General features: G+C 51.3%; 1 protein-coding gene across 10 annotated transcripts in view; it reads right to left on the reverse strand.

The window, feature by feature from the left end:
• DEF8 (differentially expressed in FDCP 8 homolog) overlaps positions 1-21524 on the reverse strand; it is a 70914-nt gene that overhangs the window by 21696 nt on the left and 27694 nt on the right. For 6 of the 10 annotated variants that reach the window (XM_029608337.1, XM_029608336.1, XM_029608343.1 and 3 more), the window contains 8 exons: positions 17384-17481; positions 16721-16870; positions 15853-15994; positions 15072-15236; positions 14853-14980; positions 14017-14130; positions 13327-13407; positions 332-472 (listed from right to left, as the gene is read on the reverse strand). In XM_029608337.1, coding sequence (XP_029464197.1) covers positions 332-472; positions 13327-13407; positions 14017-14130; positions 14853-14980; positions 15072-15236; positions 15853-15994; positions 16721-16870; positions 17384-17481 — 1019 coding nt within the window. Of the gene's footprint in view, positions 1-331; positions 473-13326; positions 13408-14016; positions 14131-14852; positions 14981-15071; positions 15237-15852; positions 15995-16720; positions 16871-17383; positions 17482-18630; positions 19334-21524 lie in introns of those variants that run through there. The other 4 variants (XM_029608341.1, XM_029608340.1, XM_029608335.1 and 1 more) reach the window with 4 other exon arrangements.

The raw sequence follows: 21524 nt of genomic DNA on the forward strand, positions 1-21524 counted from the left end.
GGTGGAGTTCCTGAAAACCTGGCTTGCTTGCAGCACCTGAGAGGCAAGAGTTGCCTACCCCTGCATTAAAGAAAGGAGATTTTTTTGGAAACAACAATGCCAAGAAACAGGCAGCTGAGCCAATCCTGCTTTTTCATTTGTTGTACACTCTATGTTTGGTTAATCACCAACTGCATCCAGGTTCAATATCCCATCAGGACAGCTCACCCTGGCCCACTTTCTTCTCTTGGGCTTTCTTCTGTCTCAGGTTTTCCACTCGGTACTCTGTTGGTTTTCCAATACATTTTCTGGAATGGCTTGACAGAGGGGCCCGGATGGCAGGAGCACTTACCTCACAATCCAGCTTGATGTGCTTAGCAAAGATGGTGTGGATTTCGGTCAGGGAGCAGCTGAGGCGACCACTGTTAATGTCAATGAGGTCTTGCAGGGAATACATCTCATCATTCTCCACAAAGTGCTGGCGATCCTGCAGCTGCAGGAAGAGACTGTCCCATCAATGAAAAATCAGTCGCTAAATCTATCAAGGACCTCCCCCACCCAGTCACTAAACCTCACTATGCTCAAGCCATGGGTCACCAAACCATCCTCTAAACTCCAATGTCCCCAACACACCAGTCATTAAACCCTGCTTCTTCACCACCCAAGATACCAATCCCCAATTCCTCCACACCCCAAGACAGGTGTCTAAACCTACACCTCTCATCCCTTATACCAGACCGCTCAGCAAACTCCAGGTGCACCCAGTATAGTGCAGCTCCTCTACCAGTACTAATACTAATTTTTATAGCACTAGTAGATGCAGAGCAATATGCAGCTACAGTACGTTCAGAAAGACAGTCTCTTCTCCGTGGAGGTTACAATCTAGACACACAGATGAGTACAACCAGTGAGCATCAATGCACAAGAAATGCCCCTGTATTTGATACATCTCAGGCAGACTGCAGATTTCACACAGCAAGCTGATTCCTGTGTTGATTATTATAAGCTCCAGCAGAAAGAGGGTAAAGTGTTGCCCCCTGTATCCCCTTGCTCTGGGCCCTCAGCAATGGGATGCCACACCTCCCAGGAGATGCTACTTACTTAACTATCTCTCAGGCCGATACAGTACAGTGCGCTCCGGTGGAGCGCACTGTTAACCCACAATTGGACGCGCGTTTGACGCGCTAGCTTTACCCCTTATTCAGTAAGGGGTAATAGCATGTCGAAAACGCGCGTCCAACCCCCCGAACCTAATAGCGCCCGCAACATGCAAATGCATGTTGATGGCCCTATTAGGTATTCCCGCGCGATACAGTAAGTAAAATGTGCAGCCAAGCCGCACATTTTACTTTAAGAAATTAGCGCCTACCCAAAAGGTAGTTGTTAATTTCTGCCGGCACCGGGGAAGTGCACAGAAAAGCAGTAAAAACTGCTTTTCTGTGCACCCTCAGACTTAATATCATGGAGGCCCCAAAAGTTAAAAAAAAAAAAAAATTTTAAATGGGGCCGAGGGTTGAAAACCGGACGCTCCCACAACCACCTCAGTGTTGTCATATTGTTATTGCAAAACTTTAATAAAACGTTTAAACATGAAAACCGGATGCTCAATTTTGCCGGCGTCCGGTTTCCGAACCCGTGGCTGTCAGTGGGCTCAAGAACCGATGCTGGCAAAATTGAGCGTCAGCTGTCAAAACCCGCTGACAGCTGCCGCTCCTGTCCCAAAAGAGATGCTAGGGACGCGCTAGTGTCCCTAGCACCTCTTTTTGCCGCGGACCCTAATTTAAATAAATTTACCGTATCGCCCACTCTCCCGTGATTTTTACTGTATCAGCCTGTCTGTGTGCTGCTGCCCAGGCTGTCCCTATTCGATGGAGGGCATGTGCATATGTAGAAAGCTTGCACTGCTACTGCCTGTGCGGTATGGTGTGTGTGTGTGTTGCCTGTGCTGTCCCAGTTCTGCGGTGGTTCAGTGTGCTGTGCTGTACCTGGTGTGGGTGGGGATGTGTGTATGTGTGTGAAGCTTGCACTGCCACTGCATTTGCTGTACTTGGTGTGTGTAGCTTGCACTGCTGCTGCCTGTGGTGTGACAGTGTGAATAGGTGAAGCTTGCGCTGCCACTGCCTGTGCTGTACCTGTCCTGTGGTGAGAGGAAGGTATGTGTGTGAGAAGCTTTCATTGCTGCTGCCTGTGCTGTACCTGTCCTGTGGCTAGGTGTGCGCGCAAAGCTTTCATTCCCTGTAAATATCTGGATCAATCCAGACTGCTGGGTGATGCATCCCTGCCAGCAGATGGAGACAGAGAAAGTTTCACAGACACTGTACATAACCCAGTGTGCCACCTGCAATCCCTCAGTATTTCTCTGTCTCCAGCAGATGGCACAGGGTGCTAAACCTGCAGTTCTGCAGTTTTGTCTTACTTTTTGACTTTTTCTTTTGATCCTTCCTTCCTGGGGTTTCTTTTTAGGAATCCTTTGGGTTCTTCCTGTCCGGTTGAGGCAGATGAGCCGGGGGTTGCACCCTTTTGTGAGCCCGTGGGGTGTAAATTTGGTTGTCCAGATCCCTCCTCGTCACGAGGCTGCTCCGGTGGCTGCAGGCTCCATTAGGGTTTATCCCCCTTTCCCTCTGTCCCTGAGGCTTGCCTTAGGCTCATAGTCTCAGACTGTTGAGGTAAAGCTTTTATTGGAGAAAAAAAAAAAAAAAAAAAGGTTCTTTGGGCAGCAACATAACACTGTGGTGCGGGTGACCTCCTCTCTCGTTGGTGGTAAGAGGGACTGTTTTCCCATGAGGGACCGCTTTTGCTACCGTAGTTTTGTGTTTTTTCAGGGTCTCTGTAGTTTCCTTCGCCCCCCCCCCCCCCCCCCGTTATGACCCACGGGGTCGCGTGTTGTGCTTGCTGCTCATCCCATTAGCGCCTTAATCGAGGCAGGCTTCATGCAGGCTGTGTCAAGGGGGGGGGGGCTCCTCTGGGGGCCCTCCAGCCACGAAACTGCATTGGAGGTCGGCAGAGTCGGGGCAGCAGTCAGGCCAAGGCTCTGATAGGGATCCTCCTTTTTGCCCAAACAGTGCGGAAGCGGCAGCCATTTTGGATTTTTCGGCACCTGCTCCCGTGTCATCGGGGGGACTGGGGGAGGGTCCTCCCTGCTTATCTCCAGCCCGTTCAGATTTGGGAAACAATCATGGGGGGGGGGGGATAACCTGTTGCTGCTGAATCCTGCCATGGGCCCAAGTGGGGCAGCAGCAGTGACATCTTTTTCCCCCAAATTTATTTTGTTACTTCATGATGCCTTTTTGGCCATCAACAGGTGGCTGTGGGAGTCACTCAGGCCAGCCTCGGCCCCTCCCAACCCATTGGAGGGACTGGCTTTGGTTCTGGTCCGAGTTTCTCGGGCAGAACACAGTTTTCTCCTGTTCAGTGACTTCTCACAGTCCTCCTTCGGGGGGGGGGGGGCGCTTGGGCAGTGGTGATGCAGAGGAGTCAGATGATGCCCCCAGAGACACCGGAGATGATCCTGGTTAGGGGCCGCAGATGGGTCCAGTCAATCAGGCTCCAGGGGATGTTGGTCAGGGCGATGACCAGGGGTTTCCAGTTCCCAGAGCAGATGACCCCAAGGTGGTGTGCCTTTTCAAATCGGGAAGAGCTTGATGCTTTGCTCCCTTTGGCCTTTCAGGTTTTGGGGGTCAAGATGCCCCAGGACGACCAGGATTTGGAGGGAGCGGACCCAGTCCTAGATGGGATGAGGAGTCCCCTGTCTTCCTTCCCATAAGACAAGGCAGTTAAGCGGATGGTTGAAGCTGAGTGGGGTCTCCTGATGTGGGCCTAAAGGTTGCTCAGAGTATGACGAGGCTTTATCCTCTTCCGGAGCAGGACTTGGAGCTTTTTTCTCTCCCTAAAGTCGTTGCAGTGGTCTCGGCAGCCACTAAGAGGACCACTATTCCAGTGGTAGGTTCAGTGGCGTTAAAGGATGTGCAGGATCGTAAATTGGACGTGCACCTCAAGCGCATATTTGAAGTCTCAGCCTTGAGTTTGAGAGCGGCAACTTGTATCAGCTTCATGCAATGTATGTGCCTTCACTGGGTTCAGCAGGTTCAGGAGTCCCTGCCGAGGTTTCAGAGAGGATTCAGACAGGGTAGAACGGACTGAGGCTACAGTGGCTTATGGGGCGGATGCTCTGTATGATTTGGGTCTGTACCTCCTCTCGGATGATGGCTTTGGCGGCGGCCAGGAGATTGTTCTGGTTGTGATACTGGGCAGCGGATGTATCCTCCAAGGCTCAGTTAGGTTCGCTAGCTTTCAAGGGTCGGCTTTTGTGTGGAAAGGATCTCGAGCATCTGATTCAGTCTCTTGGAGATAAGGCGGCTCCCCGCCAAGCATTTTTTCCAGGTATGGTCTAGTTTTTGTTCCGATAGACGATCTCTGACCTAGAGGACTGCTCCGGGAGCTCAGAGACCATTTTCTTCTCAGGGTCAGTCCTGGGGGCAGTCCTTTCGGGGGGCCCAGAGACCATTTCGTGGAGCCCCTGGAGGTGCTACAGCCAGTGGTAAGCCCTTACAATGAGGCGAGGCTGGTCCACTCAGTCATTTCTTTTCTCGGAGGTCGGCTGAATCAGTTTTATGACGAGTGGGCCAGGATTACGCAGGACCAGTGGGTTCTCAGAGTAGTAGGAAATGGTGGTTCGTCTAGCCTTGAGAGAGCTCTTGCCATTGGTGGAAGGTCAGTCAGTAAAGATTCTGTCCGACAACACGTCTACGGTGGCGTATATCAATCGGCAGGGCGGGACCAAGAGTCAGGCGGTAGCTCGGGAAGCTGAGGAGTTAATTCTGTGGGCAGAACAGAACCTGGGGTGCATAGCTGTGTCCCACATAGCCGGGGTTAACAACATAAGAAATTGCCATGCTGGGTCAGACCATGGGTCCATCAAGCCCAGCATCCTGTTTCCAACAGAGGCCAAAACCAGGCCACAAGAATCTGGCAATTACCCAGACACTAAGAAGATCCCATGCTACTGATGCAATTAATAGCAGTGGCTATTCCCTAAGTAAAATTGATTAATAGCCATTAATGGACTTCTCCTCCAAGAACTTATCCAAACCTTTTTTGAACCCAGCTACACTAACTGCACTAACCACATCCTCTGGCAACAAATTCCAGAGCTTTATTGTGCATTGAGTGAAAAAGAATTTTCTCCGATTAGTCTTAAATGTGCTACTTGCTAACTTCATGGAATGCCCTCTAGTCCTTCTATTATTCGAAAGTGAAAATAACAGAGTCACATCTACTCGTTCAAGACCTCTCATGATCTTAAAGACCTCTATCATATCCCCCCTCAGCAGTCTCTTCTCCAAGCTGAACAGCCCTAATCTCTTCAGCCTATCCTCATAGGGAAGCTGTTCCATCCCCTTTATCATTTTGGTTGCCCTTCTCTGCCCTTCTCTGTACCTGTAACAACGTTCAAGAGGATTTCTTGAGTCAAACTCAGCTGGACCCAGGCGAGGGGGAATTGTCAGAGACCGCGATGCAGCTCATTTGTGATCGGTGGGGTCCGCCTCATGTGGATTTAATGGTGACTTGCCAGAATGCCAAAGCATTCCAGTTTTTCAGGCAGCGATGTCAACACGAAACCGAAGGCGTTGATGCTCTGGTTCTTCTTTGGCCGCAGGGAGTTCTGCTTTATGCGTTTCCTCCCTGGCCATTAGTAGGCAAGGTGCCATGTCGCATTGAAAAACATCGTGGGGAGGTAGTCCTGGTCGCTTTGGAGTGGCCGTGACGTCCTTGGTTCGCAGATCTGATCAAGTTAGCGGTGGATGGGCCGATTCGCTTCAATCATCTAGCGGGCCTGCTTCGTCAGGGCCCCATATTTTCAGACCAGGCCACTCACTTCTGTCTAGCGGCATGGCTTTTGAGAGGCACCAGTTAAAGAGACAGAGGTTATCTGGAAGTGGTCACAACTACCTTACTTCAAGCCAGATGGAAATCCACTAGTATATAGGAAAATTAGTTCTTACCTGTTAATTTTCGTTCCTGTAGTACCACAGATCAGTCCAGACCATGGGTTGAGCCTCCTGCCCAGCAGATGGAGACAGACTAAAACTGAAAAGGGTATCCTATATCAGGACAGAGCCTACCCTGCAGCCCTTCAGTATAACCATTGTCAAAGCAGATAAGAATTTAAGATTTATTTATTTTTAATTTTTATATACCGATGTTCCTGTATAATATACATATCACACCGGTTTACAAGTAACTGACTCCTCGATAAGAGGATTACATTGAAACATAGAAACAATAACAAAAACAAAAAATCAATTATCAAATACAAATAAAAATGAAAGTAAACAAATAACATAATTGGGAATAGGGGAACTTAGAGGAGGTAACAGAGAATAAACATGATTAGTTAAATTGCGATCACGAACTAATCAGCAACCTATGTACAGTAGGTGATGGTAGATCCAAGATTATTCATGTGTGGTATTCTTCCGGCTCTTAGATCTCCCGGAAAGCTCGCTTGATCCCCGAAAATGGATCAAGCAAGTAAACAAGACTCAAATGAGTAACCAACGAAACAATTATCAACAAGGAATGGACTCTGTAAAATAGCACTCCTGCATATCCTTGGTCATCAATTACAGATGCTTCCGATGTCCTGAAGAGAATGATAGAGGATATCCATTCAAAGACCTGTAGGAAAAAACTTCGAGCGGACGGCAGAAAAGAAAGAAACCAGGGAAGGGCGTTTGGACTGATACGTGGTACTACAGGAACGAAAATTAACAGGAAAGAACTAATTTTCCTTTCCCTGTACGTACCCGGATCAGTCCAGACCGTGGGATGTACCAAAGCTTCCCTAAACCGGGTGGGACCGAGACAGTCCCGCTCGAAGCACCTGCCGCCCGAAAGAACCAAAGACCAGTGCGTGCACATCCAGACGGTAATGCCGAGCAAAAGTATGCAGGGATGTCCATGTAGCGGCCCTGCAGATCTCTTGCGGAGAGACAGACTGACTCTCTGCTCATGAAGTAGCCTGAGAACGCAAAGAGTAAGCCTTCAAGTCCTCAGGAACTGTCCGGCCTTGGCAGATATAAGCAGAGGCAATCGCTTCCTTCAACCAGCGAGCAATAGTAGTCTTAGAAGCCTGCTTGCCCCTATTTGGACCACTCCAGAGGACAAAAAGATGATCGGAGACCCGAAACTCATTGGTGACTTGAAGATAACGGAGTAACACGCGTTTCACATCAAGCCGGTGAAGATCGCCCCCAGCGGGACATGCGACGTCCTCCGTAGAGAATGCGGGAAGTTCCACCGACTGATTAACATGGAAGGAAGAAATGACCTTCGGCAAAAAGGAAGGAACAGTCTTGAGACAGACTCCCGAATCAGAAAAACGCAGAAAGGGCTCCCGACAGGATAGCGCTTGAATCTCCAAAACCCGACAAGTGGAACAAATAGAAACCAAGAAAACCACCTTAAGCATAAGATCCTTTAAGGTAGCCCGACGGAGAGGTTCGAAAGGAGGCAGACAGAGATTGAGATTCCAGGACAGACATATGGGATGGACAGGTGGCCGCAAATGTTTGGCGCCCTTCAAGAACCGAGCAACGTCCAGGTGAGACGCCAAAGTGTGCCCTTCTACGTGACCGAGAAGAGAATCGAGAGCGGACACTTGGACACGCAACAAATTACAGGGAAGACCCTTGGAGAGGCCTTTCTGGAGAAAGGAAAGAACCACTGAGACCGGTGCAGAACACGCCGAGACACCCGATTCAGAACAGACAGTCTCAAAACCTTTCCAAACACGAACATAAGCCAAAAAAGTAGATGGCTTACGCGCCCGCATGAGAGTGGTAATCACCTCCTCCTTATAGCCTTTCCGCCTCAGACGTCTCCATTCAAAAGCCAGGCCGCTAGACAGAAGCGATTTACCTGGTCGAAAAATACAGGACCCTGCCGAAGCAGACGAGGAAGATGGCCGAGTCGAAGAGGCCCGTCCGACGCCAGGTTGACCAGATCCACGAACCACTGCCTTCGGGGCCATTCGGGTGCTACCAGAATGACCGGCCCCTCGTGAAGTTCTATTCTTTGGAGCACTTTTCCCACGAGAGGACACGGAGGAAACACGAAGAGGAGGAAGTCCAAGGGCCAGGGGAGAGCGAGAGCATCCACTCTCTCCAAACATTGTTCCCATCATCAGCTGAAGAACCGGTTGGCTTTGGAATTGCTCAAAGTCACCATGAAGTCTAGGTGTAGGGGACCCCACCTGCTGATGATCAATTCCATGGCCCTGTCCGAGAGCTCCCACTCTCCTGGATCAAGACACTGGCGACTGAGGAAATTGGCTTGCACATTCTCCTTGCTCGCTATGTGGGAGGCCCCCGGGCAGTCCAGGTGACGCTCCGCCCAGGCAAGGAGCTGGCTGGCTTCCAGGGCCACTAGGCGACTTCGAGTGCCCCCCTGTCGGTCGATATAAGTTACCGTCGTGGAGTTGTCGGAGAGGACCCTCACCGTCTTGCCTCGGAGCAGGGGCAAACACTCCTGTAAGGCCAGACGAACCGCCCGGGCTTCCAGCCGATTGATATTCCAATGGGATTGGACTGGAGACCAGTATCCCTGCATGTCTGAGACTGGCAGACGGCTTCCCAGCCGAGAGACTGGCATCCGTGGTGACTATGATCCACTGTGGAGTCCGAAGAGGCATTTCCCTCAGAAGATGTGGAAGCGAAAGCCACCACTGTATGTTGGCGATGATAGAGGCAGAACCATTTGAAACTGTTCCGACACCAGCTGCCAGTGGGATAGCAAAGCTCTCTGTAATGGTCCCATTTGTGCAAAAGCCCAGGGGACTAGGTCGATGGTGAAGGCCATAGTCCCCAGGACCTGGAGGTAGTCCCACGCTGTCGGGAGCGAGAGAGAGATAAGGTTGCGCACCTGGTCGATGAGCTTGAGTGCTTGAGCACAGGGCAGAAACACCTTTATGACCAGAGTATCGAAGCGGGCCCCCAGAAATTCCAACACCTGGGAAGGCTGGAGATGGCTTTTGGGGAAGTTGACTATCCACCCGGGAGAGGTAAGGAGAGCTAAAACCCAGATGACCGCCTGCCTGCAGAGAACTTCCGATTTGGCCCTCATGAGCCAGTCGTCCAGATAAGGATGGACGAAAACTCCTTCCCGGCGGAGAGCCGCCGCCACCACCACCACGACCTTGGTGAAGGTGCGTGGCGCAGTGGCTAGACCGAAGGGAAGTGCCCAGAACTGAAAATGCTGGCCCAGAACGTGGAAGCGGAGATACTTCTGGTGTTCAGAGCGAATTGGGATGTGTAAGTACGCCTCTGTTAAGTCGAGAGAGGCCAGGTATTCGCCGGGATGAACAGCTGCTATGACCGCCCTCAGGGTCTCCATACGAAAATGAGGTACCTTGAGGGCCCGGTTGACCCTCTTGAGGTCAAAGATCGGGCGAAAGGAATCTTCCTTCTTTGGTACTATGAAGTAGATGGAATACTGGCCGGTGCCAAGCTCTTCCGCTGGGACCGGGACAATGGGGCCCAGCTGCTGGAGCCTGGTAAGGGTTTGGGCCACCGCCTCCCGCTTCAGACGTCCACAAGGAGAGACTACATAGAGGTCCGGCAGATCGAGAAAACTCTAAAGCGTAACCGTCTCGGATAATCTTGAGAACCCACTGGTCCGACGTGATCTTGACCCATTCCTCGAAGAATAGGGAGAGACGACCCCCTAGATTGGGGATGGAGGAATGGGTTGACCGAATCTCATTGGGAAGTGGGAATCTGGGTGGTACGCTGAGGTGCCCCCTCGCAGAAGGGCCGGCGACCTCGAAAGGGCTGAGACCAAGTCTGAGACGGAGAAGGATAACCCCGAAAAGAAGCACCACGCCCTTGAGCCGTATATCTATGTTGGCCCCGAAACTGGGAAGGCACAAAAGCTCGGGACTGCTTCGGTCAGTCCTCCGGCAGCTTATGAACCTTGTTCTCACCCAAGGAATTAATGAGCTGCTCAAGGTCCTCGCCAAAAAGCAACTTCCCTTTAAAAGGCAAAGTGCCCAACCGCACCTTTGACGCCGGGTCCGCTGACCAATTGCGTAACCAGAGGAGCCATCTGGCTGAAACCGCCAAGGCCATTGCTTTCGCTTGGACACGGAGAAGATCGTAAAGAGCATCTGCTCTATATGCAATAACGCCTTCCAACCTTTCAGCTTGCTCCGCCTCCGCATATGGGAGGTCCTGGGTGCCGAGTAATTGCTGAACCCACCTAAGGCCTGCCCGCTGCATGAGACTGCTGCAAATAGTCGCCCGATCTCCCAAGGCGAGTACGTCGAAGATACACTTAAGGTGGAATTCAAGTTTGCGATCCTGTGCATCCTTCAAGGCCTTTGCCCCCACCACCGAACAGTGGTGTGCTTGGTCACAGCGGAGACTGAAGAATCCACTGTGGGAATTTTCAGCATTTCCAGGCAGTCCTCCGGGAGCGAATAAAGTTTGTCCATGGCTCTCCCGATGCGGAGCCCCGCCTCGGGAGCTTCCCATGCCCGGAGGAGTAGCAATTTGAGCATAGTGTGAAATGGAAAAGCAGAAGCCGGAGCCCGGAGTCCTACCGGGACCGGGTCCATGTGCTTTGGCAGCGCGGCAGTAAGAGTATCTGCCAGGGGTCCCTCAATTCCTAACTCCTGAAGGACAAAAGGAATGATGGGTTCCAACTCCTCTTTCTGAAACAAAACGGAGAACCCTGGGATCATCCCCTTCCAGAGGAGGGAGCATCTCCGCCAAGTCCAACAGCAGGAGCTTGCCTGGCAGGGGACCTGGTGAGGGGTCCTCCTCCTCCTGCAAGCTGGCCAGATAGGATTTGTGCATGAGGAGCACAAGTTCCGATGAAAAACAAGGCCTAGACTTGCCGGAGGGGGGGGGTGGAGAAGGAGACCCCAAAAAATTCTCATCCTCTGCGCCAAGCAGCCCTGAATCGGGAACTGCTAAAACTCCCAAGATGGCTACCGTTCCCGTGGTTTGCCAACCCAGGATCGGCCTGGCCACCGCCGTGTGGATCAACCCCGGGCTGGATTTGACTGCGCTGTCTGGGAGGGACCTTCCCCACCCGGCAAGCAAGAAGAACATAGCCCCTCACGCGAAAACCATGTTGAGGGCTCCCCACAGGCCAGGCAGCAGGGCATTCTCACTGAAGAGGAGCCGCGACCATAAGAGAAGAACAGCTGATGAAGCCCCCTTCGTTGCCGGGAGGAGCGGAGGCAGACGAATGAACCCTGCACGCTCCTCTCTGAACACCCAGCTGCCGGAGAAAAAGAATTGCTATGCCCCCGAGGTGAAATTAATAGGCTTGTGGGGAGTCTTATGTTTTTTGTTTTTAAACTGAATGCAGGCAAATGTATCTGCCCTAAGGGCACTGACAGGAGAGAAACTCTCCTGAACAAAAAAGGCAGCCAGGTGAGGGGGAGGGACTGGACCACCAGTTTCACCTTCAATAGGAGCACCAGGAACAGGGGATTAGGCTATGAAGAAAACACAAGGGGCCAAGCCCCCCTAAGCCCCGCAAGAGCATGGAGACAGTGCTGTCTCCAAAAAACAAGAACAGAGCCAATTCCCCCCCCCCCCTTTTTTTTTTTTTAAATAACAAATAAAACAAAATAAAAGTACTTGCTTGATCCACTAAGGTAAGTACCCAACTGGGAAAGGGCTAACTAGCCAAGATCAGGGAACCGCAGGTTGAGCTGATCCATCTGCTGGAGACAGACAAATACAGAAGGGCTGCAGGGTAGGCTCTGTCCTGATATAGGATACCCTTTTCAGTTTTAGTCTGTCTCCACCTGCTGGGCAGGAGGCTCAACCCACGGTCTGGACTGATCCGGGTACATAGAGGGAACTTACATTTGCATTTGAAAGGTGTTTGGGTCTTGGTGTTCTGCTAACGGTGTGCAAGCTCTCAGGTCTTCCTATCCGGACATTTTGTCATTTCTGCAAGAAGGCTTTGCTAAAGGCTTATCTCCTAGCTCGCTTAAAGTTCAGGTGGCGACCTCAGGTTGCCTCCGTGGTAAGATTCAGATCATCCGGATGTAATTCCTTAGAGGCACCAAGAAATTGCGTCCGCAGATTAGAAGTGTTTGTCCTTCCTGGAATCTTAATCTGGACCTCCGAGGTCTGTGTAAGGCTCCCTCTGAACCTCTGCGGAGCATGACACTGAAGGACTTGACTCTAGAAGTGATTTTTCTAGTGGCTATATGTTCGGCTAGAAGGATTTCCGAGTTGCAGGCTCTGTCCTGTTGGGACCCCTTCCTTCAGACTTCTAATTCCGGGGTTCCGTTGCAGATGGTTCTTTCCTTTCTGCCAAAAGTGGTTTCCACTTTCCATGTGAACCAGACGGTCGAGCTTCCAGTCTTTCCTGCGGTAGATGTTTCTAATCCTCAGGGGAAAGAGCTCAAGCAGTTGGATATTCGGCGGGCTCTACTGTGCTATCTAAAAGTGATGAATGATTTCAGGTCTGACCACCTTTTTGTTTTGTGGAGTGGTGCAAAGCGAGGTTTCAAAGCATCTAAAGCTACTATCGCGTGATGGTTGAAGGAGGCGATTGGTTCCACTTACATTATGGTGGGTCGTGCGATTCCTGAAGGCTTGCGAGCGCATTCTACGAGTTCGCAGGCAGCCTCCTGGGCTGAGGCGCAACTGGTCTCCCCACGAGATTTGCAGAGCAGCGACTTGGAAGTTGCTACATACCTTTGCGAGGCACTATTGCTTGGATGTGGGAGATTCAGGTGTCCCTTCCTTTGGTGAGAGTGTTCTGACAGCAGGACTCTCCAGGTCCCATCCAGCGTCGGGGGCTTTGGTACATCAAGAGTCTGGACTGATCCGGGTATGTACAGGGAAAGGAAAATTGGTTCTTACCTGCTCATTTTAGTTCCTGTAGTACCACGGGTCAGTCCAGAACCCGCCCAGTTTGAGAGATTTGGATAGTCGCCCGCTCAGCTATAGTATTGTGGGTCTGCATGCAGTATGTTTGTCACAGTTTAGAGTCTAAATCGTTAGTTGCATTGTTTTTTTACAGTTGAATTTTCTTTTTTTGGCTTGGGTACCGATCAATACTGAGGAACTGCAGGTGGCACTGGGGTTTATGAAGCAGTGTCAGTGAAACTTTCTCCGTCTCCATCTGCTGGCAGGGATTCATAAGCCCAGGAGTCTGGACTGATCCGTGGTACTATAGGAATGAAAATTAGTAGGTAAGAACCAATTTTCCTTTGCCGCTGCCTGTGCTGTATCTGTTCTGTGAAGGAAGCTTGCACTGTTGCTCCCTCTTGCCCTTTCAAGTCCCCCCCCACTCCCTACTCAGAGGCTCCCTGACCTGAAGCAATAGCCGGGCCTCCATGGCCTCTTTGCAGGTGATGAAATACGGCTTCATGAGCAGAATATCCTGTCGTAGCTTCTAGAATAGAGAGACAGGAAGAGAGAGAGGGATTGGAGGGCATTACTTTCTGCTGCCTGTAACCATCCGTTCAACTACCAACCTGCATTTGCTTGAGACAAACCCTGCTGAACTAGCTAGAAGAGAAATTGCTTAAGCCCCAACACATATGGGTCACTTGTTTCTTCCAGCAGGTCATCATGCAGAGAGGAGGGCAGTAGCAGCTGGGCCCCAGAGCCCATGTGAGTGGGAGAGAAGCTGAGGGCACAGCTTCCTAGGGTATCATAGGCAGGACTTTCTCTGCAGATCTGCCTGTGTAATGCTGCCAGCAAGGTCGTGGCTCATCTGGATGCTGCCCCTTTCTTGGCGAAGAGCCAAGTGCAAGGTTTGAGCCCTGCGACGAGGACAGTCCCCTCTTGGCTGAAACTGAGAATCTGTGCAATATTAACAATCTGCCATCCGATCCCATTGGCGACATGATATTGTTAAGACCAATAAAGCAGAATTAAACCTCCTGCTAAAAACACCTCTTCAGTGTTATAAGAGAGACTGCACCTCAGAGCCGGTGCCTTGCCTGTCTAGCCCTGTTCAGAGCTCAGGCTCATCAGTATGAAAACTTGGTGCACTTACCCGAATCTCCACCAACTCCTCCACGTAGTTAAACAGAAGAGGATTGCTTTCCCGCAGTTTTAATACCGGCCGTGCCACCATCAGTGTGAGGTAACGCATGGTGCAGCGGGACACCTGCAAGCCCAGGAAATGACACTTGCTGAGTGTTCACATCTGCTCAAAGTCCTCCCTCCCCACTCCTGCAGAAGACTGGGGAGGTGGGAGTGAGGAAGGAGCACTTGCAATCCCTGCCCTCTCCTTCAGGGGAATGGGGAGGTAAGAGTGAGGAAGCAGTGCTCACAGTTCTTGCTCTCTCTGCAAGGGAATGGGGAGGCAGGAGTGGGGAAGCAGCACTCACAATTCCCACCCTCCCCTGTAAGATGGTGAGAAAAATCACTGCTCTTAGGGGGCATCAGAGCTATGCTTAAAGTACCCTTCCCACTACTGGAAGAGGAGTGCTCTGCACCTTCACACTCCCAGTGGTGAAAGTGCTCTCATAATGTCAGTCTGAAATATTTGTTCCTTTCTGTGGCAATACACCGGTACCTCCTATCGGTGTATGACCAGGAAATCTTCTTAGCCAATCTGAAGCTCCAAATCTTAATCCAGCAACACGAAGCACAAAGGCTGCGGTCGAATGCTTAAATCCCACTACTCTAAATTCTGCAAATATTTTTCCTTTACACATAACCACATAAGATAACTCAGAGACCAGAACGTCCCTGTTCAGAGGAGCTTATGATCAGAATATGAACATAGGAAAGCTGTGAGACTCAGAGGTCTGCCCCCCCCCATCTTTCTTAGATGACTCAAAGCCTGCTCAGTTCTCCCGAGACGTTGGGACCTGTCCTTCTTACCTTGCGTGGCTCAAAGTCCCAATTATGGATGACGCGGGCTGGGATAACAGCAAGGTCGTTCCAATGACAGCTGCTGCAGTAATACTGCCCGGTGTAATCACACTGACGAGCCTCACTTGGAACTGCTCCTGCAACATTTTAGGGAAAAAGGGACAGCTGAGAGATGAAATGCCTTGGCGTCACGGCCTGGCACTGGGGCAGAGGCAGTTACAGACTTACGTAGGGAAACGGACGCGCGACACTCAGTGCAGCGGTAGTCCTGGCTGTCCAGTCCCGTCTCGGGACAGATATTCAGCTCATACTCTGCCTGGTGGCTGACCTTTGACCTCACACAGGATTTGGTGATCAGGTTTAAACATTTGCTGTGGCAGCGATAATAACACCCTGTGGGGGAACATTCAACCAAGAGCATAAAAAGCCTGTTACAGTCAGAATGGTAGCCCCCCTCTTCTCTGTGGTCAGCCACAAGGCAGCAAAGGGGAATAGAAGCTACATTCCCTTAGGGGGTATTTACTTTTCCCTTCTCTCACATCCAATGGTTTCTCTCCATGATCAACTTAGCAGAACATTTTACAAGCGGCGTCTTGTCACATGGTGACACGGGCTTAGGGGACATCTCCTGACTCTGGCTCCGAGAGCTGCACCGCCTCACCTGCACAGGTGTGCCATGTCCAAATCAGTTTGCAAAGGATGGTGCTGCGTTAACCTCGGATCCTTTGGGCAGGGAGCAGGGTGGAGAGAAAGGGAAGTCTGGGGGCAGTGCAGGTAATGAGAGTGCGTGCAGGGTGCAGCTGCATTAGTAGAAAAATGCACCAGGAATGTCAGGAAAAGGCACAGTTAAGGAGCTACCACCCATTGTGTCACTGTAACTCCACCACATTTCTGTACTAAGTTATCTGCCGGAGGCCTTCCCCAAAACGTCTCCTCTTCCCTATCATGCCCAGGCAGAGCAGAGGGCCGGGGGGGGGGGGGGGGGGGGGTGTGCTGGGCCTTTCCTCACCTGTGCATGTGTACCAGGTTTGGATCAGACCCCAGATGATAGCACTGCACTTGTCGCAGGTTTGTTTAACACTTTTGTTCTTCTCCTTGTAGAATCGGTGTTCCAGAAGGATCCGGATGTTGGGTTCATCCTCATTAGGGTCCTTCAGAGAGACAAAAGTAAGCGTGGACAGCAACAGATGGGGAGGAGAAGAAAGCACCCTCACAAGCGAGTTTGTATAATTAGAAAGCATTCACAGACCACAGAAACTTCCAGGCTTCCCTCAGCCCAGAGCAAGGACCTGGCCTGCCTGAGGTTTATCCTACAGCACAGGAGGGGCTTACAGCTGGAGTAACTCCTGCTCCCTAGACAGGGCCCGTCAGGCAAGGAGAGAGCAAAGGATTTCTTCCAAAACTCTGGAAGGGAAGTGGCAAAAAGCTACAGGAAAGGGGAGGAGAACTCAGAACAGATATGGAAAGCTCCCAAGTAGGGGGTGGGGGGATACACCAAGGGGAGGAGGAAGGGGCACAGAGAGCTCCTGGGCAGGGATAGGGAGAAGCTGAGACAGAGTTCCAGGGCTGAGGAACAGAACAAGCACAAAGGGCTCCCGGCAGGGGCGTGGAACAGGCCCCTGCTGGGCCTGTTCCATGCCCCTCATGAGCTCTTGGCGCCTGTTCCACTTCTTCCCACCCACTACGGGAGCCGAGGGTGCCTTCCCCCAATCCCCTCCCCAGGAGCTCTGGGGAGGGGATTGGGGGAAGGCAGGCAGCTCTGGGGAGGGGATTGGGGGAAGGCACTCTCGGCTCCCGTAGTGGGTGGGAAGAAGTGGAACAGGCGCCAAGAGCTCATGAGGACACTGGTGGAAGCCAAGAGCTTTGGGCAGGCGCACCTTCAGCTCCTGCAGTTTAAGCCGCAGATGAATGAGTCTCGCCACAGCATCCTTCTGCCGCTCCGAGTGCTCAGGTAATTCCAGGATCGCCTGCTTACATTCCTCAATCGCCTGCTGCAGCTGTTGGACGTCCGAGGCCAGGAACAGACCCTTCCAAAAAAAAGAGGCAAGCCAGGTGTGTAAAGCTCCAGCTCTTACTAATTTATAACCGAATACTCATTTTCACTTCTTTCCGAGATGCGCTGCACTGACTCCTTTCAGAACCCCATGTACACAACAGCACAGTAAACGTTTCTTCTCTATCTCCATCTGCTGGTAGGGGAGAAAAGCCCAATTGTCTGGACTGGTCTGGGAGATCAGGAACACAGGAATGCAGCACGGACAGCTGAAGAGCACACTGTCATCAGAGCCCCATGCAGCTGTCACACAAATATATATAAAGCATAAGTACAGCACGGACAACAGAGGAGCAGACATCACACCAATATACTTAAGCATGAATACAGCGCAGACAGTGGGGAAAGCGAACCAGACTCTTCCTCCCTACCGCACATTTCCATCTGCCCGAGACCCCATGTGACCCCCCAGGACACGGAGGAGGGACCACCCCAATACCATCCCTTCCCCCACAAAGCAGAAGAAAGGTCTTTAATTCACATGCACCTCAGGCCGGGAGAAGTGATCCTCTGCCAGTCCCAGATCCATCACGCGTTCTGCGCAGTGGTGTCCCTGTTCGGAGCAGGAGGAATCTGGGGGTACATCTGGAGGAAAGAAGAGGAAAGGTTGAAGCATGGACAGAGAAGGAGGAGGAAGTCTTAACATGTCCTGCTATAAAAGCCCAAAATCTCGGGAGGGAGCAGGATCAAGGCTTCACCAGCCCTCAGGGCAGATCAGGCTTAGTAGGAGCAGAGTTTGGCATTACTCAAACAGAACCTGCTCCCATTCTGTGCCCATGGAAAACAAATCTTCACTGAATAGGATTCTTTTATCTTTAAGCTGTACACTCTCTGTGCTGGGGAGGAGTTTAGTCCTTTAAAGCCTCTGGAAACCCTGAAATAAGTTATTTTGAAAAGGTTGCCTCACGTTTGGACAACTCAAGCTACTCCCTGTATGTCACCTGGGCCCTTCTGATCCTAGAACCAGCTACTGGGAAAACACATTCCCAGTCTGTGGTCCAGTGCTCCAGCTCTAGGCTTCCCCTTCCCTGAATAAGCAATGCAAAATATGCTCCAAAGAGAGCCACAAACTGAAGAGCTTCAGTGTCTCTCTCGGGTCCCCTTGCCTGCTTCAGGAGGTCACTATGCTGTAAATGTCGCCAGCACAGCTGCTGCAGTCCTTCAGATATGAGATGGATACCCTGACCTCTTGCAGCCTTAGCCAGATACCAAACCTCCTGATGTCTCCTTGTACTCGCACACAGCACTGGTGCTAGCTCCAGGAACATTGCTCCATACAGCACTCACGAGGCCCACCAGACTCCGAATGACCCAAGGAACACTATTTACCTTAACAGGCAGGTAACCTCTAGCTTAGCTGCACGCTAGATTCAGCAGCTTGAGCCAGATGACCTGATGAAACAAGATAAATAATGTCCGTGCACTACCTCTGTTATTAAATGTTCACTATACATACACTCCAGAGGAACTCAGCAAATTATAATGCTGCAAAACATTTTTTATTTTATATGTACAATTCTACACTTTAATTAAGCTCAACTAATCTAATACATAAGACCATCTATGTGTATGGTGATTACCCTTATAATAAAACTATATATTCCATGCATTACCCTCCATTCATACTCATCCATACCCCCCATATCACTCATCATCCCTAAAAATAACCAACATGATCGTATATTTCACACAATTATGCACAAGTTAACATCTCATAATGTGTAGTCACCCTACCTCCACATACTTTACAATTGATAACGGTGAACAAAAAACAAATCAGTTGCTTCAACATGTAAGTTTGATAACTCCAACGAAGATCTCGTTTCACCCGTCCATGTGGGCTTCTTCAGGGACTAACAATTCACAATGGCGCAACTATACTATCATGTCGGTGTCCTTAATATGACTATCTTCCAGTAAAATGCTGATTATCTTCTTTTATTTACATCTTCATAATCAGGATAAATCTTCTTTACATTGCTTTAGTACTTGCAGCATCACCACACATAGTACTGGGTTCTATAAATCATATAAAAATCAATTCTCAAATTATGTATTCACTCTACCTAACCACCACAAACCCCACCATAAAATTCAATAGTATCAGTTGTATAAGCAAAAATTTTTTACCGCAGTCTGGCGCCTCCACAGTATTTCAACTATATTTGTTCAATGACGTGCTCATATTTTAAATGTCATCTTCAATCGATGAAATTTACGGTATAAATGTTATTCCTCAGACTGTTGGAACCTTATATACCTACAACAAACACACAATTTCTCTCTATTAACTCATTGGATTCTATATCCCAACCAATGTCATAATGATATTTGCTACACTCACTCTCCTCTCCATAGATTCTATACCCTATCCAACATCACCGTGAAAATCACTACATATCATTTAAAATATGTGGAGGTAGGGTGACTACACATTATGAGATGTTAACTTGTGCATAATTGTGTGAAATATACGTTCCCTGTACGTACCTGGATCAGTCCAGACAGTGGGTTATGTCCCCAATCCAGCAGATGGAGTCAGCACAAGCTTTGAGGGGGCGTATCCATATATACTACTACCCCCTCTGCAGGAGTTCAGTATCTTCTGACTCCAGCAGATGCGAGTAGGGGAATCAGGCTTCTCCTCCATTTTCCTTCTTTCTCACTTCTTTTGCTTGATTATTTTGCTGCCTTTTTCTCATGGATCAAGTTTGTATCAAGTCTTGTATCAAGTTTAAAAAAAAAAAAAAAAAAGAAAGTAAAGCAGGGTCCTTTCACCTTTTGGGGAGTGACTTATCTTCCTTGTCTCTTCTCTGCGGCCGTGCTGTTTATTTCTCTTTGCAGCCAGGGGTAAGTTGGTTTTATTCCTTTGTAGTTTTTCCTTCACAGCACAGCCCCCGGTGCCCGCGAAAGCCGGTGGAGCCGGCCTCTTCGTTTTACACTCCCTCACCCGCGGCCATTTTGCAGCTCCTCGTGGGCTGCTGCGGCGCTTAGGGAAAGACGTCTGGGGCGGGTTGTGTGGCCAGGAAGGCCCCCCCGCGGCACCTTCCTCTATTTTCGGACAGCGGGCAGTGCGGGCCGCCCGGGCCCCCCCGCAGCGGCGCTTTGTGCGCGTGGCCCCCCGAGGCTTTTTCTCATTTTTGGCGCCGTTTTTCCTCTCTCCTCCGGGGATCCCGATGCCGCGGCCGTCACGCTGTGCGGCCTGCGGCGACCCGGGGTCCCGGATTTCCCGGGAGGGCATCTGTGCACTATGCCTTCCCGGGGGGGAAGGTACCTCACAGTCCCTTACTGATTTCTCTTTTTTGCCCGGGCGGCCATTTTACATTCTGAGCGCCCTGAGGTGCAGGCCATGAGGGATAACGGCTCTCTAGAAGATTCTACAAGCGGGGGTGCTCCCCTGATTTTGGTGCAGGAACCAAGCACCCAGAGCCAGGGTGCAGGAACCACGCCGCCCCTCGAAGCGCACCCGAGCAGGCCGGGGTTCTCTCCGGAGTTTATCCTGCTCATGCATACAGCTTATCTGCAGGGGCTGGAAACGCCTGTGGGACCCCCCCCCCCACCTAAGATCCCACGGATGTCACCCTCGGCGCCGGCCCCCCCGACCCTCCGGGAGCGGGGGCCTCCCGCCCTCCTACCCGGGTCCGATCTGCGCCCGCGGCAGTGGAGGCGGTGCCAGACCCAGCGGGACAGGGACCTGACCTCCCGGACGGGGGTCAAGGGGACGGCACGCAAGAAGGGGATGATCCACATATCCTACGCCTCTTCCAGAGGGAAGAGCTGGACGACCTCATCCCGCAGATCATTCAGGAATTGGATCTGGACCCGCCACCGGACCCGCCTGCCCCAGTAGCTCCCACTGTCGTCACTTCTTCAAAGAAGGGAGATCCAGTCCTGGTGGTGCTCCGGCCGAGGGCTCGGGCTTTTCCCATTCATGACTCGTTCTTACAACTTCTCACCAGGGAATGGGACACCCCGGAGGCCTCCCTGAAGGGCAGCCGGGCCATGGAAAAGCTGTACCCGCTCCCTGAAGATTTTCTGGACCTCATCAAGGTCCCAAAGGTGGACTCCGCAGTGTTGGCGGTCACGAAGAGGACGACTATCCCAGTAACGGGAGGTGCGGCATTGCGGGACACACAGGATCGTAAGTTGGAAGTTTACCTTAAGCAGGTCTTCGAGGTCTCCGCGCTGGGTATGCGGGCGGTGATGTGCAGTTCGCTTGCCCAGCGGGCTAGTCTCCGTTGGGTGCAACACCTCCTCACATCTCAGAACCTGCCGGCCGATGAGGCTGCCCAGGCGGATCGGCTGGAAGCCGCAGTGGCGTATGGGGCGGACGCCTCGTACGACCTTTTTCGGGTCCTCGCAAGATCCATGGTATCGGTAGTGGCGGCACGACGACTACTGTGGCTACGCAACTGGGCGGCTGATACGTCCTCTAAGTCGAGTCTGGGCTCTCTTCCCTTCAGGGGCAAGTTCCTCTTCGGGGAGGATTTGGATCAGATCATCAAGTCCCTGGGGGAGAACGCTGTTCATCGGCTGCTGGAGGATAGGTTTCGACCATCCAGAGCGTTTTCTTCTTCTCGGACCAGAGCCAGAGCACAGCGGCGCTACAGGGGATACAGACAGGCGGG

The sequence above is a fragment of the Rhinatrema bivittatum genome, chromosome 7 (assembly GCF_901001135.1).
Source record: "Rhinatrema bivittatum chromosome 7, aRhiBiv1.1, whole genome shotgun sequence".
Classification (NCBI taxonomy): domain Eukaryota; kingdom Metazoa; phylum Chordata; class Amphibia; order Gymnophiona; family Rhinatrematidae; genus Rhinatrema; species Rhinatrema bivittatum.